Below are 15,179 nucleotides of genomic sequence, written 5' to 3'. Positions count from 1 at the left end.
ACACTTTTAATTCCTTGACTGTCAGCTAAGCAAAATGGAGAACCCAAGCTTTGCTTATTGTTTAACACTGAAAATTAAGGTCATTTATGAAATGTCTTCCAGAAACTCTATAGGTAAGCTTTGTATGTTTGCATGTTTTTACAAAATCTGGTATCTGCTTTAAAAAAAAAATCCATAAAAGCATTTCATATGGAGGGATGAAAATGGTTCACACACAGTAAGACCACGGAGCAAATGTGAGCACTGCCCCCTCCTGGTCGAGCGTGGGGATGCAGCCTTCCACACCAACAGCCCCTTGGGGACGACTTAGGACCCGATGGCTGATTGGGGTTGCAAGATATGCTATTGATGACATTTCAAAATGGGTCAAATTCAACCTTATTTTGAGAAGGCAGCAAGGGAAAGAGGAATAAAGTGTCAAAGGGAGAATTTTTAGGGAGTACAGTGCCCACGCATTTCCATAATGTGAGGAGGATGTTGACAATTAGTGGGAAGGAATAAAGAAAAATGTTAAGACAAGAAAATCCTAACATGATCACATCCATCTGCTGCACTTACAGCTGGAATCTGAGTGGGAATTTCCCATCTGTGCTTTATTCTCAGCTTTAATTCGACTATAAATAAGACTCACACGTGCACAACTTGCATGCACTGAGTGTCTTCTGGGGCCAGAAGTTGCTTAAGGATGATATATATAAAGTGTGTATATACACTTTAACTCACTACCTACTCATTAGTCAGTCTGAAGTGTGCAGCCAATCTTGTGTAAATTGGTCCCAGGATGATCAGGCCTTAACGTCTCGGACATCTAAACAGAACACCCAATGCCCAGGCCAGCTTCCCCTGGAGACCCCAGGTATTTGCTGCAGGAAACCTTAGGGCCCAGAGGCCTAGAGGTAGCCAGACTGAGAATCCCATGGCTCAGACAGAAGCTGCACTTGCCACTTGACCTTCTTGTGTGATCACAAATGGACTCCATAGGTATCTATGTGGACTATCCGGCCCACTTTACAGGTGGGGAAACTGAGGCTTAGTGACATAAGGTAAGCTGCCCACAGTCATGTGATTCCTTAGCAGTAGAGCCAAGGCTCAAAACCAGGTCTTTGCGTGCAGGTTCAAATCCACATGTTCTTTCCACTTTCCCCCTCCACAGCCTCTGGGGCTATAAATAGTGGGGGAGGCTGGGATTTTGAGTGTGAGGCCAGCCAGGACTATAGCACCAGGAGGCACTAACATCTCCTGGCCTGGCCTGGCCCAGGCCCTACTATCCGCCAGGCCTCAACAGAACTCGGGCCCAGACAGGCCCCGCCTTATCACCAGCTTGGCTCTCTTGGTTATATTTAGCTCTGAACCTCAAAGAGAAAGGCAAGGCGTGGGCCGGCCCCTGAGACAGCGCACACCCCCGGGACAGGCAGGCCACTGTGTGGAGAAAGAGGATATCTGGCTCAGCCTCTTGAGACGTCAGCTGAAAGCTGCCTCCAGTGGGGCTGTGTGCACCCCGTCCCTTAGAGCCTGTGGGATCTTGTTCATCTTGCTCCTTGAGGGAGGGACCACGGCAGTGTCTATAACACTCTGTGCGTGGCTGCTGCTCAATAATTCTCTGTTGAGTGAACAAATCAGTGATCCAAGTCCATGTCCTAGAAATCTATAGACAGCAAAAGCAGGCACACGAATTCCCAGAGGGATACCTTAGAAAACCGAATGCATTTCATGCTATTAAATAGTCAACTTTATTCAAGGAATGGATGTATTTTCCTCCTCCTCCTTCCCTTCCCTCCTCTCTTCCCTTCACCAGACCTGGCATGAAGGCCACAGTGGGAGAGGGAGAGGCAGGAGGGACACCAAATCCCGGAGCTGGCTCCAGTGCTCCATGCAGCAGCCACCCACAGTGTGCGACGGCTCTTGGAGTCCTCATGTCCCTGCAGGTGTCCCGATGACAGGCCTCTCTGCCCTTGCTCTGCTTGCCCCTTACACTCCAGCCACCTGCAGAAACCCATGGGCTGTGTCTCCACCTGACCTGCGGAGCGACTGGAGCGGACTAGGGGGCGTGGGCCGGTCTGGTTGGCTGGATCTTGATGTTGGAGCTCAGAGGGCAAAAGGTGGCAGCTCTCAGATCTCACAAAAACGGAAAGAGCCTCTTTTTCACAATATAGAGGACTGTCGCAAGAAAGAGGGCCAGTGCAAGGAAAATGAGAAGCTTGTCCGTCAGCTCTCGGCGATTATATTTTGTGATGAGCTTCCGTCCTAACTGGATGGTCCCCGACATGGACTTAAATTCTTCATTTGCATCCAGGATAGTCCGGGAAGAATTGACTGAAACAAAAGAGGGAGGGAGCCCGGCTCTGAAACTGACAAGCACCAAATCCGAAGACTGCTCTGTCCACTGGGTTACCAGTGATTACCACTGTGCTTGGAAGCAAGTCCCTCTGAGCCAGAGCAAAGGCTGTGAACAGAGGCCACGCCAAGGAGCACAGAACAGGGACAGGGCAAGGAGAGATATACCCCTGGGTCGATTCAGCTCAGAGACCGACAGGGTTTGATTACATACAACGCCACAGGGTCATAATTAAGAGTCCTTCCAACATGGACACAAGGGCAGAAGGCAGTCCCCTTCCTCACCACCACCCTCTGCTTTCTGAAGGAGGCAGGCGCGGCTGAAAAGAACCACCAGCCACAAAATTACCTGGGTGACCGTGGACAGGCACTGTAAGGTCTCTATGGGGGCCGGAGGCAGAACTTTCCACCTGCGAGGGCACCCTGCCAGGACGCCTTCAGTCCTGGGACACTGGCTGTAGTCTTAAACATGTGACACCTGTGTTCCGGCCCGTGTGACCTAGGAGGAGGCATGTGTCCCTTAAGTCTCACAGTGCCCAGGTGTCAAACTAACTCTTGAATGTGGGTTTCTGGGTCTGACACTTGGGGAAGAAGGTTTAACTGGCCAGATTCTCCTACAAAGCGGAACAGGGCATCATCAGAACATGCACAGAATGAGACATGCTGCCAAGTGAGAAGGCAGGTGTGAAGAAGAAGGTGTGAAATGTTTCCATTTGTGTAAGAAAGAAGCGGATGAATAAATTTTGCTTGTGCTACACACGCTGGAGGCTCTCAGGAGGATATGAAAGCAGACCTGGAGGTGGGCGATGGGGTGGGATCAGAAGGGAGGGCTGTCTGTTTCTCTCCTGCACTGCCCAGGGCTGTGCAGCCCCATTTGACTCTCACTAGACACACGTGGCACCTGAGAGTACAAAATGTGTCCAATCCAAACTGCGATATCCTTATGGTAAAAGACCCACATGATTTCAGAGATTTAGTGTGTGTGGGGGGGGAAGGGGGTATGTAAAATACTCCAAGAGTTTTTACTTTGAATTGCATATCAGAATGGTTAAACAAAATATATTATTGCAATTGATTTTGTACTTTTTTTTTTTTAAATGTGCCTAATGGAAAATTTAAAGTTAAGGCTCACATGACGTTTCTATTGGACAGTGCTGGCCTGGAGGTTTTTTCCTTAAAACAAGTAATTGAGACAACCTTTTCACAAAGTTACAAGTTAATAAGCAAGTGAATGAAATTACCAGAGGAAACAGAGCAGCATTTAGAAAAACACAGGTTAAGGGGAATAAACACTCATGTAACAAAAATCCCTCTCAGCCATATTTCTCCATGCCTGCTGCCTTTTCAAAAACCTAAGGACCCAGAGTTCCTGTTGTGGCTCTGAGGAAACAAACCTGACTAGTACCCATGAGAATGGATCCCCTGGCCTTGCTCAACAGGTTAAGGATCCAGCATTGCTGTGAGCTGTGGTGTAGGCCGGCAGCTACAGCTCCAATTTGACCCCTAGCCTGGGAACCTCCATATGCCTCGGGTGTGGCCCTAAAGAGATAAAAAAACTAAAACAAAAAAACCCCAAAAAACTACAGACCTGTTAACTAAAAACCTAATGGGCCTTTCTTTTTAAACTTTCTTTATAGGGAATTTTAGCCATCACAAAGTAGAGAGAGTCCCATCATGAAATGCCACGTGCCACCTCCCACACCCAAGAATTGCCAACTCCCTGGCAATCCTGTCCCCTCATGACCCCCATGCAACTCCCCCGACTCCTGCGGTTTTGCAGCAAATTCCAGACATCATATCCCTAGGGCTTAAAAAAAAATGTAGCTCTAATAGGCTTTTAAATCAAGCTAAATTTGTGAGCCATAAACGAAAGAATTAAGAACTGCATTCTTCTTGCTTTAATGGCTCTCTCTCCTATAAAATGGGCCCCAAGAACAACCCTTAACACCCCAGAAATCTTCAGCATTGATGCACCTTTCTCATGGCTTAAATATATGGTCTGTCTCTGACACTTGTGCTGGAGGTGGGTGTCCTGTCACTTACACCCGAGCAGAAAAGCCCTTGATTCCCAGGCCAGCTGGCTCCTCTCTGTCATGTTCTCCAAGGCCTCTTCCTGGGCTTGGGCCCTGCCCCCAGGGCACACTCAAGAAGTAAGCAGCTGGTTCCCAGACTAAATGCCCACATAGGTACCAAACACAGGGAGGGACCTTGGGGATAAGCTGCTTGTTTTCTTTTGCTTCTGCCTGTTTGACTAGTGTACTTAAAAAAAAAAAAAAGCAGTTCAAAATTACCAATAATTTTTAGAGATGATAATGCTACTGTGGTTTGGTTTGGTTTCTTTTTTGTTCCAAGAGCCTCGTATCTTTTAGCGAGACACAGTGAAACATTCATGAATGATGTCTGAGATTTGCTTCAAAGTAATTCAGATGGGGACCTAGTGAGCACAGAGTTGAAACAAGATTGGCCAGGAGTTGACAGCGGCTGAACGGGGTGATGGGCTCGTGGGATTCATACACCACACTCTCTACCTTTGTCCTTGTGTGAAATCTTCCAATAGTGCTTCAAAGAGTAAACTTGCTTCCTCTGTTTCCCTACACAGGAGCTCCCGACAGGGAGAGTCTCATCTGCGTTACAAGGGAGACATCACGGGAGAGCTGCAGAGAGAATCAGATGGGCTCAAGAAGCTGCTTCTGTGGCCTCTGACTTTTAAGAGGAGTTCACAGAAAAAATAATGCTGGGGACAATTGTGGGCTGAGGTCCTAGCAGACTAGCTGGCAGCCAAGGCCTGAATACCTCTCTGCCCGGCAGGGGGTCCCCACAGCCCTAGATGAGAAACAGACTGCAGCCCTCCCCAGCCCTGCTGGCACCTACTCTCTAGGAGAGGCCCCGGGAGTGCTTCAGAACATTTGGATGGGGGGTGGGGTGGGTCTTGTGGTATAACTGTCAAAACTGGAAAGGGAAATAAGCGCAGTGTATCCCACTCTGGGTAAGACCACACTGTCAGAGACAAGAGAAACCACACCAATTGGAAAGCTTGTTGGGGGGGGGAAACGGGGGCAGCTTCCTACGGCGCCCTGGCTTTACCTAGCGTCTGCATGGCCTCCTCGCTCTGCTGGACCTGCTGGGACATCATCCTGCTGATCCCCATGAGGCTCTCCGTGATGGTGCTGGATGTCTGGGCCAGGCTCTCTTTGGCAGTTTTCCTAAAAGTCCAGAGTGGGAGGAGCAATGTCAACAAACGCCTGACTGCAAGAAAGATTCAAATAACATGCCATTCTCGGCTTTTTTTTTTTTTTTTTGGTTTGGGTTCTTTTTTTTTTTTTTTTTTTCTTGCTACACCTGTGGCATGTAGACGTTCCCAGGCCAGGGATCGAACATATGCCACAGCAGTGACCTGAGCCACAGCAGTGACAACACCAGGTCCTTAACCCACTAGGCCACCAGAAAACTCCTCTTTTTTTAATCTATTAAATTTGAATATATTTTTAAATGATCATGTTCCATGATGGCAAGGGCCAAGCACACACCCTCGCAGAATGCTAGCAGGAACGTCAGCTGGTGCTGCCTTCTCAAAGCAATCTGGCCACACACATGTATAGAAGCCTTGAAAACATACATGCTTTTGACCCAATAATCTCACCCCTGGAACTCTCTCCAAAGGAAACATCAAGAATATGGACAGGGAGTTCCCATCGTGGCTCAGTGGTAATGAACCTGCCTAGTATCCATGAAGATGTGGGTTTGATCCCTGGCCTTGCTCAGTGGGTTAAGGATCCAGAGTTGCCTTGAGCTGTGGTGTAGGTCACAGACATGGCTTGGATCCACGTTGCTGTGGCTGGGGCGTAGGCCACAAAAGAGAGAATGTGGACCAAGCCTTATGTTCTAACATGTGCCCTGGTGTGTTACTTACCATACTGACGAACTAGAATATACACACATACAAAGAAGGGATTAGTTAATAAAGGGAATACTCTGCACTGTTAAAATTTTGTTTAAAGAATTATTTATTTTTTTTAAAAAGCAAGTCTCTGTGCTATAAAGAAGAGCAGGAGACTAAATTTTATCTATGGTACGACGCTGACTTTATAAAACACATGGAAGAAAAAGTAATGGGAGGAGGCAATATATCAACACGGTCAGGAGTAGCATGGTTAGGACTTATTTTCCCTTTGTAATTCATATTTTTCTTTCTTTTACCAATGTCTGACAAATTAGCATGTATTTCTTTCATATTTAAAAAAATACAACATATAGTAAAATTAAGTACTAATTTTATGCTGAAAACAAGACTGCGTTCCCTATAGTGGGTTCTGCACCTTGCTGATTACTGTCTATTCTATCACTAGAGCCCAGAAAGACAAAAAGACAGATACCTTTGCCTTAAGAGGTCGCCTCCCTGGAGAAGTTCTGCTTTCTCTAAGTTGTCGATAGCAATTTTGCAAGCGAGATTAGCTTTCCTCCATGAGGTCTGATTGCTGGAATCAGAAGGGTCACGTGTAAGCTTCTGTTGACATCACCAGGCTGTCAATTCAAGTTACAGTGGGTCTTCCTTCTGGCAAAGGAACGAGGAGGAAAGCCACCCGGGTGTGGTCCAGAGTTCATCCCCACCTCCTGCCACTTCCTCCCCTTGGTTGACCCAACGACTGCTACGGCTCAGGTCCTAACCCCTCTCTATCCGGACACTGGAGGCTCCCTCTGGGACATTCTCCTACAGCCTGTTATCTGCCCCCCAACCCAGGGCCGCCAGAGGGAGCAGTCTGGCTACAGCATGCCTGTGTTTATAGCCTGCAATGGTCCAGACTTGGGAACAACATCCCAACTCCTCGCTGGGCACACAAGGCCATGTTCTAAGTTACCTCCTACACCTGATTGCTCTGCCTTGTGTGCTGCTTGGTTCTGTTCCTCAAGAGCCATGCCTTGCTCAGCTTTATATCACCAGTACCCAGAACGAGAGTTATTGGCCTATTAGCTGCTCAATCTATATATGTAGTAGGAAATAAAAAGCATTAAAAGATAGTCTTCAATTTCTCTTGTTCTTTATATACCACGGACAGATCATGACGACACAAATGCACATATGAGCAGGGCCCCATCTGACATGATTCATTTCCATTCTTTACTTGATCTCAAATTTACTCAAATTTGGTAAACAGTTCCCTGGAGTCAGAGTGGGGCCTTTGCAGATGGACTGTAAAAATGTTAATGGGGCCCCTCAGAGACACAAACTCATGTGCTCAACTCCTACAAAGCTTGCTCAAATCAGCTGTGCTAACCCCCAGAATATTTAAAAAGGCAAGGACAATACAGAAACTGATAGGGCAGTTTTGAACAGCACCTCTGTGTTGGAAGTGTTTCAATAAGCTGATGCCTGACCAGCATGTTATGCTGTCTCACTTCTGTTAGGGAACCCATTACCTGAAATGGTCCACCTTGGCCAGGCACGATAATAGCCGCTTGCATGAGTTGGGTCGCAGCAGGAGGCCCTGATGAGGAACCCGGTGCTGCCCTGAAGACTAACGGGGAGGATCTGGGAGGGGCCGAGAGGAGGGAGGAGACCACCGGCCTCCCGGAATCCTTGGCTGGGATCCGTCTTGGCTGAGAGGTGCCTGCACCACCAAGAAGAACCCTGAGCCGGACCAAATGTGGGCCAAGCAAGACGACTGGCCAGAGACGACCTGGAAACTAACCCCATTCCCGTAAAGCCTGAGACTGTGAGCCTCGTGCAGAGCAGTTCTCCTGGTTCCCTCCCCTGCTGCTCTACTCCTGGGCGCCCCTTCCCAATAATGTCTTTTGCACATGTCTCCTCGGACAATTCATTTCTGAGTGTTGGACAAAAGCCCATGCTCGGGCCCTGGAAGGGATCCTCCTTCCTGCAACATTTTAAAAAGAATGAATTATATTTTCGATCTACTTGCAAGGGAGTTCTGCTGGGATCTGCAGTGTAGAGATGAGTGAGCAACAGAGCCTGCCCTCAGGGGCTCACATTTACTGGGGAGAATGACAGACAACAAATATTTACCTTTTTTTTTTTATTGACCCGAGCACAATAACCCAGGTATGCAAGCACAAGGACTGTTTCAATATACAGATGCCTAAATATTAACTTAGCTGCTTTCTCTATTCTATCCTGGAATTCCACAACATGAATGGCTGCTCTCAACTTTAAACCCATGCTGGGCTGAATTTGTCGGTGTAACTTGCTAGACTTTACAGTGTTTATAACCTGAGTCCCCATGGTGGTCTAGGGACATAAAAGCCATCATGACACAAAGCATCACTGGTTGTTACTCACACGTCCCCTCCCTCCTCAACAAAGCCTCTACCACACCCGTATTTTTGTCAGTCCCTGTTCTCCTGACTGCTGGGTGTTATACACACAGCTGCTGGAGTTTCTGCTGTGGTGCAAGAGGATCGGTGGCATCTTGAGAGCTGTGGGACACAGGTTTCATCCTCTGTCCAGCACAGTAGGTTAAGGATCCAGGGTTGCTGCAGCTTCAGCTTATGTTGAAAGTGCGACTCAGATCTTTTTTTTTTCTGCCTTTTTTAGGGCTGCACCTGCAGCATATGGAATTTCCCAGGCTAGGGGTAGAATAAGAGCTGCGGCTGCCGGCCTACACCACAGCTCATGGCAACACCAGACCCTTAACCCACTAAGCAAGGCCCGAGATCGAACCTACATCCTCATGGATCCTAGTCAAGTGTGTTCTGCTGAACCACAACAGGATCTCCATTTACTGTTCCCTCCGCGCCCCGCCCCCTCCCCGGACCTGATTCCTGCCCGGGAACTCCATATGCTCTGGGGCAGCCAAAAAAGAAAAAAACACAGCTGCAGGAAGCAAGGATGATAGTGGAGAACTCCTCAAATCAGAAGCAAAGCTGCAGACACATACAGATGTTAGACCAGCTAACAAGGACGAGGAGAAAACCTACGAGGATGGTGACATAATACGGACTTCAAAAGAGAAGAGTCTGGCTACTAGGGGCCCTCAATTATTTTTGCAATAACAATCCTCTTTATCATTATGGCACAAACATCAAATGCCAAGAGTCAGGTACTGTTGCATGTTGTAAGATAATTTGGTTGGAAAAGTCCCCCAACTCTATACCAAGAAATAGCACATTATCCTCAATTATATCATCAAGGATTCATATATAGCTGCAATGAAACCCTCAATTTTATTTAACAGAAGGTTATGTTACTTTCACTTTCAGTGGACTTTTTCTGGTATCAGTTCTTCTTAGATCAAAAAGAACCTTATTTTACAAAAACGACCATTTTTTGGCTTAAAAAAACTACAATACAGTATAATGTTCAATATGCTCTTTTAAACTATGCACAGCCCCACCTACCCAATAGTCCCTGCTTGCCCCCAGCTTCAAGAAGTATAATTGGTCTGGGTATAAATGGCACAACTGAGTCATGAAGGCAGGTTTATTATGCAAACTCAGGCACAAGCCTCACAGGGAGCAAGTGACCCAGCCGAGGCCACTGGTAGGGGGTCAGGCTCCACTTACCTGAGCATCTGCTTTTTATGATTCTCCACTTCCTGGAGCAGAATTTGCTTCTCTGACTCTTTGTCTTGCTCTTTAGCCGACTGCTCAAGCTCCTTTGGGGGGGAAAACAGCTCTAAACTAAAATGATTTTATTTATAGTTTTATTTATTTATTTATTGGCTGCGCCTGTGACATGTGGAAGTTCCCAGGCCAAAGACTGTATCCACGCCACAGCAGCCACCCAAGCCACCGCAGTGACAACACCAGATCCTTAACCTGCTGCGCCTCAAGAGAACTCCCCAAAATGATTTTATTTATTTATTTATTTATTTTGTCTTTTTGCCATTTCTTGGGCCGCTCCCGCGGCATATGGAGGTTCCCAGGCTAGGGGTACAATCGGAGCTGTAGCTGCCAGCCTATGCCAGAGCCACAGCAACTCGGGATCCGAGCCACGTCTGCAACCTACACCACAGCTCACGGCAACGCCGGATCGTTAACCCACTGAGCAAGGGCAGGGATCGAACCCGCAACCTCGTGGTTCCTAGTCGGATTCATTAACGACTGCACCACGATGGGAACGCCCCCAAAATGATTTTAAAAGCTAACACAGGAGGTCCCCCTGTGGCGTAACGGGATGGGTTGTATCTCTGTAGCGCCAGGTCACAGGTTCCATCCCCCCTCTGGCTCAGGGGGTCAAAGATCCAGCGTTGCTGCAGCTGTGGCATAGGTCACAGTTATAGGTTGCAACTCTGGGTCGAATCCCTCACCTGGGAACTCCATAGCCACAGGATAGCCAAAACAAACAAACAAACACTGGAGCCTACAGATCCCACTCTGATATAGGACAGAACTATCACACTGCTGTTTCTAAATGCTTACTCTCAATCTCTGTACATATTTCATTGCAGACTGGTAGCAAACAGGGTTTTAAAGTCCATGTAGGGACAGAAAAAGCATTTTTGTCCATTTGAGGCTGGGAATGGGAACAGAGAATACCACTAAGCTATGACTGCAAAATACACCCTCCATGAAAAGGTGCACTAAGAAAATGTCTGTCAACCCACACAGAGAAAACATGGAAGCTTGTCCTTTTTTCCTGTGGGGTCTGGCTAGAGGGATGTAAAATTAATCTCCCCGGAGAATATATAACCACAGAGCTACCCTCACACTGATCTGGGGCTCAAATTCATCCTCTGTGGGTGGTTCAAGAACTTCCATAAGGGAGTTCCCATTGTAGCTCAGCAGTAACGAACCCGACTAGTATCCATGAGAACAGGAGTTTAATCCCTGGCCTCACTCAGTGGGTTAAGGATCCAGTGTTGCAGGCAAACGGCCACAGCTCTGATTTAACCCTTAGCCTGGGAACCTCCATATGCTGAGGGTACAGCCCTAAAAAGACCAAAAAAAAAAAAAAAAAGAATGAGGACGGAGTTCCCATTGTGGCTGAGCGGGTTAAGAACCTGACTAGTATGCATTAAGATGCGGATTTGATCCCTGGCCTCACTCAGTGGGTTAAGGATCCAGTGTTGCCATGTGCTGTGGTGTAGGTCAAAGATGTGGCTTGGATCCCATGTTGCTGTGGCATAGGCCGGCAGCTATAGCTCCAATTTGACTCCTAGCCTGGGAACTTACATATGCTGCAGGTACAGCCCCAAAAAGCAAAAAAAAAAAAAGGATAAGGAAACTTCCTAATACTGACACGGAAAGATCTGCAATATATATTGTTAAGTTTTAAAAAATTAAAATGATTAAATCAGTACTAGAGATGGAGGCGGAAAGAGACCAGCTAGGTTCAGTGACATTGCTGACAACCTAGAGTGACCTCCTTTGACAAAAACTGCATACTGGCAAAACTGCCCTTGAAAATCCCTTAGAAAGCAACACAGGACATGGACATTCTGTTTCTCAGGGTCCAAACTACCAGTTTTTCAAGTATCTTTGGAACAGACTGTCTTCTTCTGTTAAGCAACAAGGGCTGGCATTTGGGACCAGGTCAGATAAAAAGCACAAGTCTCGAAATCCAGCATCACATGGATGGAGACCAGTTGCCCCAAGACCCAGCCAGGGATGGACAGACCCATGCCACCAGCTTACCCTCACTCAGGGCACAGCACAGAAACACCTACTTTCCTTGCTCTAATGATTTTGGCAACAGCACATATACCCTAGTTGAATTCAAGACTGTTACATAAGCATATGATTCGACTGGAGACACAGAAACAGAGAGGAAAAGGCCAGGCAAAGTGACAGTATGAAAAAAAAAACATTACCAGATACTTGTAATGAATTGAGGTGGATAGGTTGGAGAGAGGGGTAGAGAAAAGAAAGTTAATTCAAGTGATCTCTGAGTCTTCAAGTTGAAAAATTCCAAGGACAATGAATGCTGCCCAGTCTCAGCATCCCTGCTCTGCGGACACTTACCTGTATTCTGTGCCGCAACTGTTGAAATTTTTCTTTCACTTTAGTATTCAGTTCCGTAAGTGCACTTAAGGGTCCTGAACAATCTCGAATATCCTAGGAAAGAGTAAAGAGATGAGGGAGCCTTTCTCAAGGCAATGAAATGAAACGACACCAGCTGTACCGTGAGAGTTGGCCTAGATCACAACTAAGTTTGGCCTACTAACTGAAATTCATCCTGATCTTTGATGCTTACCTCTACAACACAAGCAAATACAATGTAATTTACATTTTTCTCATCCCGCTTTAGATAACTTCTCAGCAAGTAACATAAAAGCACAGAAACACAACTCTATCTTGACCTATTAGTTCCTGAAGTTTACCAAAACTCCATCCAGCCATTATGAAAGACTTAAAGCAACTTGTAAGTGTGACAGGAATGGACATCTGAAAGACAGACTGTAGCTTTACTTTATTGGGGGGGGGCGCTCCTACGGCATATGGAGGTTCCCAGGCTAGGGGTCCAATGGGAGCTACAGCTGCCAGCCTACGCCCACAGTCACAGCAACAGAGGATCTGAGCAGCGTCTGTGACCTACAGCACAGCTCACAGCAACGCCAGATCCTTAACCCACTGAGTGAGGCCAGGGATCGAACCCACAACCTCATGGTTCCTAGTCGGATTCATTTCCACTGCGCTACAATGGGAACTCTGACGTATTATAACATTAGACTGTAATGTTACACGGTTCCAACTTAAAAGTCAGGATGCGGAGTTCCCGTCGTGGCGCAGTGGTTAACGAATCCGACCAGGAACCATGAGGTTACGGGGTTCGGTCCCTGCCCTTGCTCAGTGGGTTAACGATCCGGCGTTGCCGTGAGCTGTGGTGTAGGTGGCAGACGAGGCTCGGATCCCATGTTGCTGTGGCTCTGGCGTAGGCCGGTGGCTATAGCTCTGATTGTACCCCTAGCCTGGGAACCTCCATATGCCGCGGGAGCGGCCCAAAGAAATAGCAAAAAGACCAAAAAAACAAACAAAAAAAAAAAGTCAGGATGCTAATATCTGGCATTATATGACAAGATTAACTTCTTGATCTAATTTTATAAACCCTCTATTGTAAATCACTGTTTATAAACATGCTCAAAGATAGATTTAGAATTTGCTTCTGGACATTCAGAATTTCAAGGGCCAGGTTTTAAAGCAGGCCCTAGAGATAGATTATGTACATTCAAATTCTGGTTGTAGCAATTATAAGCTGTTTTATTTTACCTTGAAAAAGTTACTGAGTCCTATGTGCCTTAGTTTCCTCATCATTAGTTTCCTCATCCCAACATTACCTACTTCATAGATCAGGTATGTAGTAAAGGGTTTAGCAGAGAAGTTGGAACACAGTAAGAGTGCGCTAACTCTAGCTATAATCAACTGTTCTCATCACAAGAACAAAGAGAGCTAGAGAGTGCCCAAAAGGGCTTAAGCAATATAGATTATGTGAAAAGACAGTTTCGTTTGTATGACTCCTCAACTTATTTTTCTAAAATTGGCCCAGAGGTTTGTAGTTTATACATCGGAAACATGAAGTTCAAGAGTTTAACTGTTTGCATCAAGTTGCCTCACTTGTTCTACGGATTATGCATTAAACCACACTTCTTTGCTCCATATAATAAACTATTCATTTGGTTTATTTTGCATTTGGCTTCTGTGGGGAGCCTTATTTTCCTCCACCTTTTACCACAGTTGGCTGCAAACTCTCAGTCTACATCCAACGTTTAGTAAGGTTTGTTGTAAATGGAAACGATCTGCCTCAAATGAAGATTTTAAACTCTTGGTTTCTTTTTGCTAAACTCAAGTAACCATTTCTACATTCCTAACTCTTGCCTATGCCAAGTGGTTTATTGTATCTTCTACCCTCAAATGGCCTAAAACAAAGGACCTCAATTACCCCATCTGTTAAACGAAGTAGGCTCAAGTCTTTTTTCTATACTGACTTTCCCTGTCCGACCCCAGTTTTGCCATTATCTGCCCTCTGACCCAGGCCTTGGCCCTTGACTCGATTTCCTAATTTACAAATCACAACGTCCAGGTTACGTTCACTTCATCCAGTGCCTCCCGCGCCAAGGGGCCTTTGGTGACCCGGGACATCAGACCCACGGAACTGGCCACAAGGGCCGGGGCTAACGGCCCCCAGGACTCTACCAAAGGATGTCGGAAAGGGCGGTGTCAGAAGCAGGGCCAAGCAGGATGACAGGTAAATTGGAGACTAGGGCAGGGCGAGGAAACGGCCGGAGTGGGGCAGGGGCCACAAAAGGGTAGCCAGGCCTGAGGCGGAGGCTGGGGAAGGGAGAGGGAGAGGGAGAGGGGAGGCCTTGGAGAGGGCGAGCCAACGGGAGCCGGAAGAAGGATCAAGAAGAGTCCAGGGGATGAAGGGAACGGGACCAAACGGGGGACAGCTAGGAAAAGGGGGCGGGGCCAGCGACCTCGGAGACTTGACCAGGTGGGGAAAGCTCAGCAGTGAGACCGCCGAGCTCAAAGAAAACCAAAACCACTTGGGTTTCGGGCCGCTGGGCCCCATTGGGGGTCCTGGGAATTAGTACCTGAATAAGCGCCTTCACTTCCAGGTCGAATTTAACAATCTCTTGGTTACAGATCCGTACGTGGACATCCTGGGGAGCCGCCATATTGGGGAATACCGACTACGGACAGCCGCGGGGCCCAAGTTCCAACGCGTTTTCTCCCCGCCTTCCTTCTTTCCCGGCCTGGCCTTGCGGCAGCGCCCCCTAAAGACCGGCCTGCGGCGAGCGAGGGCGGCGGCGCAGTGGTGGGGACTTTCCCTGACACGTGGGCGCGCACTCAGTCGGCCTCTTGGTGTGGATCTAGTTAAGAGAGAGAGAGAGAGAGTGAGAGAGAGAGAGCGCGCGAGAGCCGAGGGTATTATCCAGAACGCTTTAACCGTGATC

The 15,179-nt window shown here is 47.3% G+C and overlaps 1 protein-coding gene across 3 annotated transcripts; it reads right to left on the bottom strand.

The window, feature by feature from the left end:
• Nucleotides 1-1,711: 1,711 nt before the first annotated feature.
• Nucleotides 1,712-15,002, bottom strand: BNIP1 (BCL2 interacting protein 1). 3 transcript variants are annotated; one of them, XR_007136320.1, is made up of 7 exons: nucleotides 14,817-15,002; nucleotides 12,250-12,342; nucleotides 9,850-9,941; nucleotides 6,708-6,809; nucleotides 5,419-5,537; nucleotides 2,684-2,833; nucleotides 2,250-2,313 (listed from the first exon to the last, which is right to left on the bottom strand). XR_007136320.1 is itself a non-coding variant. In XM_047790271.1 (6 exons), the coding sequence occupies exons 1-6, from the start codon at nucleotides 14,898-14,900 to the stop codon at nucleotides 2,117-2,119; spliced, it is 687 nt and encodes a 228-aa protein (XP_047646227.1). In that variant the 5' UTR covers nucleotides 14,901-14,981; the 3' UTR covers nucleotides 1,712-2,116. The 3 variants fall into 3 exon arrangements, 2 of the variants coding, with proteins under 2 accessions (XP_047646227.1, XP_047646320.1); XM_047790271.1 differs by lacking the exon at nucleotides 2,684-2,833 and having other exon boundaries at nucleotides 1,712-2,313; nucleotides 14,817-14,981; XM_047790364.1 differs by having other exon boundaries at nucleotides 2,216-2,833.
• Nucleotides 15,003-15,179: the final 177 nt, after the last annotated feature.

The sequence above is a fragment of the Phacochoerus africanus genome, chromosome 1 (assembly GCF_016906955.1).
Source record: "Phacochoerus africanus isolate WHEZ1 chromosome 1, ROS_Pafr_v1, whole genome shotgun sequence".
Lineage (NCBI taxonomy): Eukaryota > Metazoa > Chordata > Mammalia > Artiodactyla > Suidae > Phacochoerus > Phacochoerus africanus.
The sequence above is the reverse complement of the archived record's forward strand: the minus strand, read 5'-3'. Positions and strand labels throughout refer to the sequence as shown.

What these genes read in the sequence shown, in the direction of transcription:
- BNIP1 (XM_047790271.1), bottom strand. Translation starts at nt 14,900, where the DNA reads ATGGCGGCTCCCCAGGATGTCCACGTACGGATCTGTAACCAAGAGATT. An exon ending in CATAAAAAGCAGATGCTCAG is followed by an intron (nt 6,810 to 9,849) that starts GTAAGTGGAGCC and finishes TTCTGATTCCAG; the next exon opens with CAATCAGACCTCATGGAGGA. An exon ending in GGAGGCCATGCAGACGCTAG is followed by an intron (nt 2,314 to 5,418) that starts GTAAAGCCAGGG and finishes CTTTTGTTTCAG; the next exon opens with TCAATTCTTCCCGGACTATC.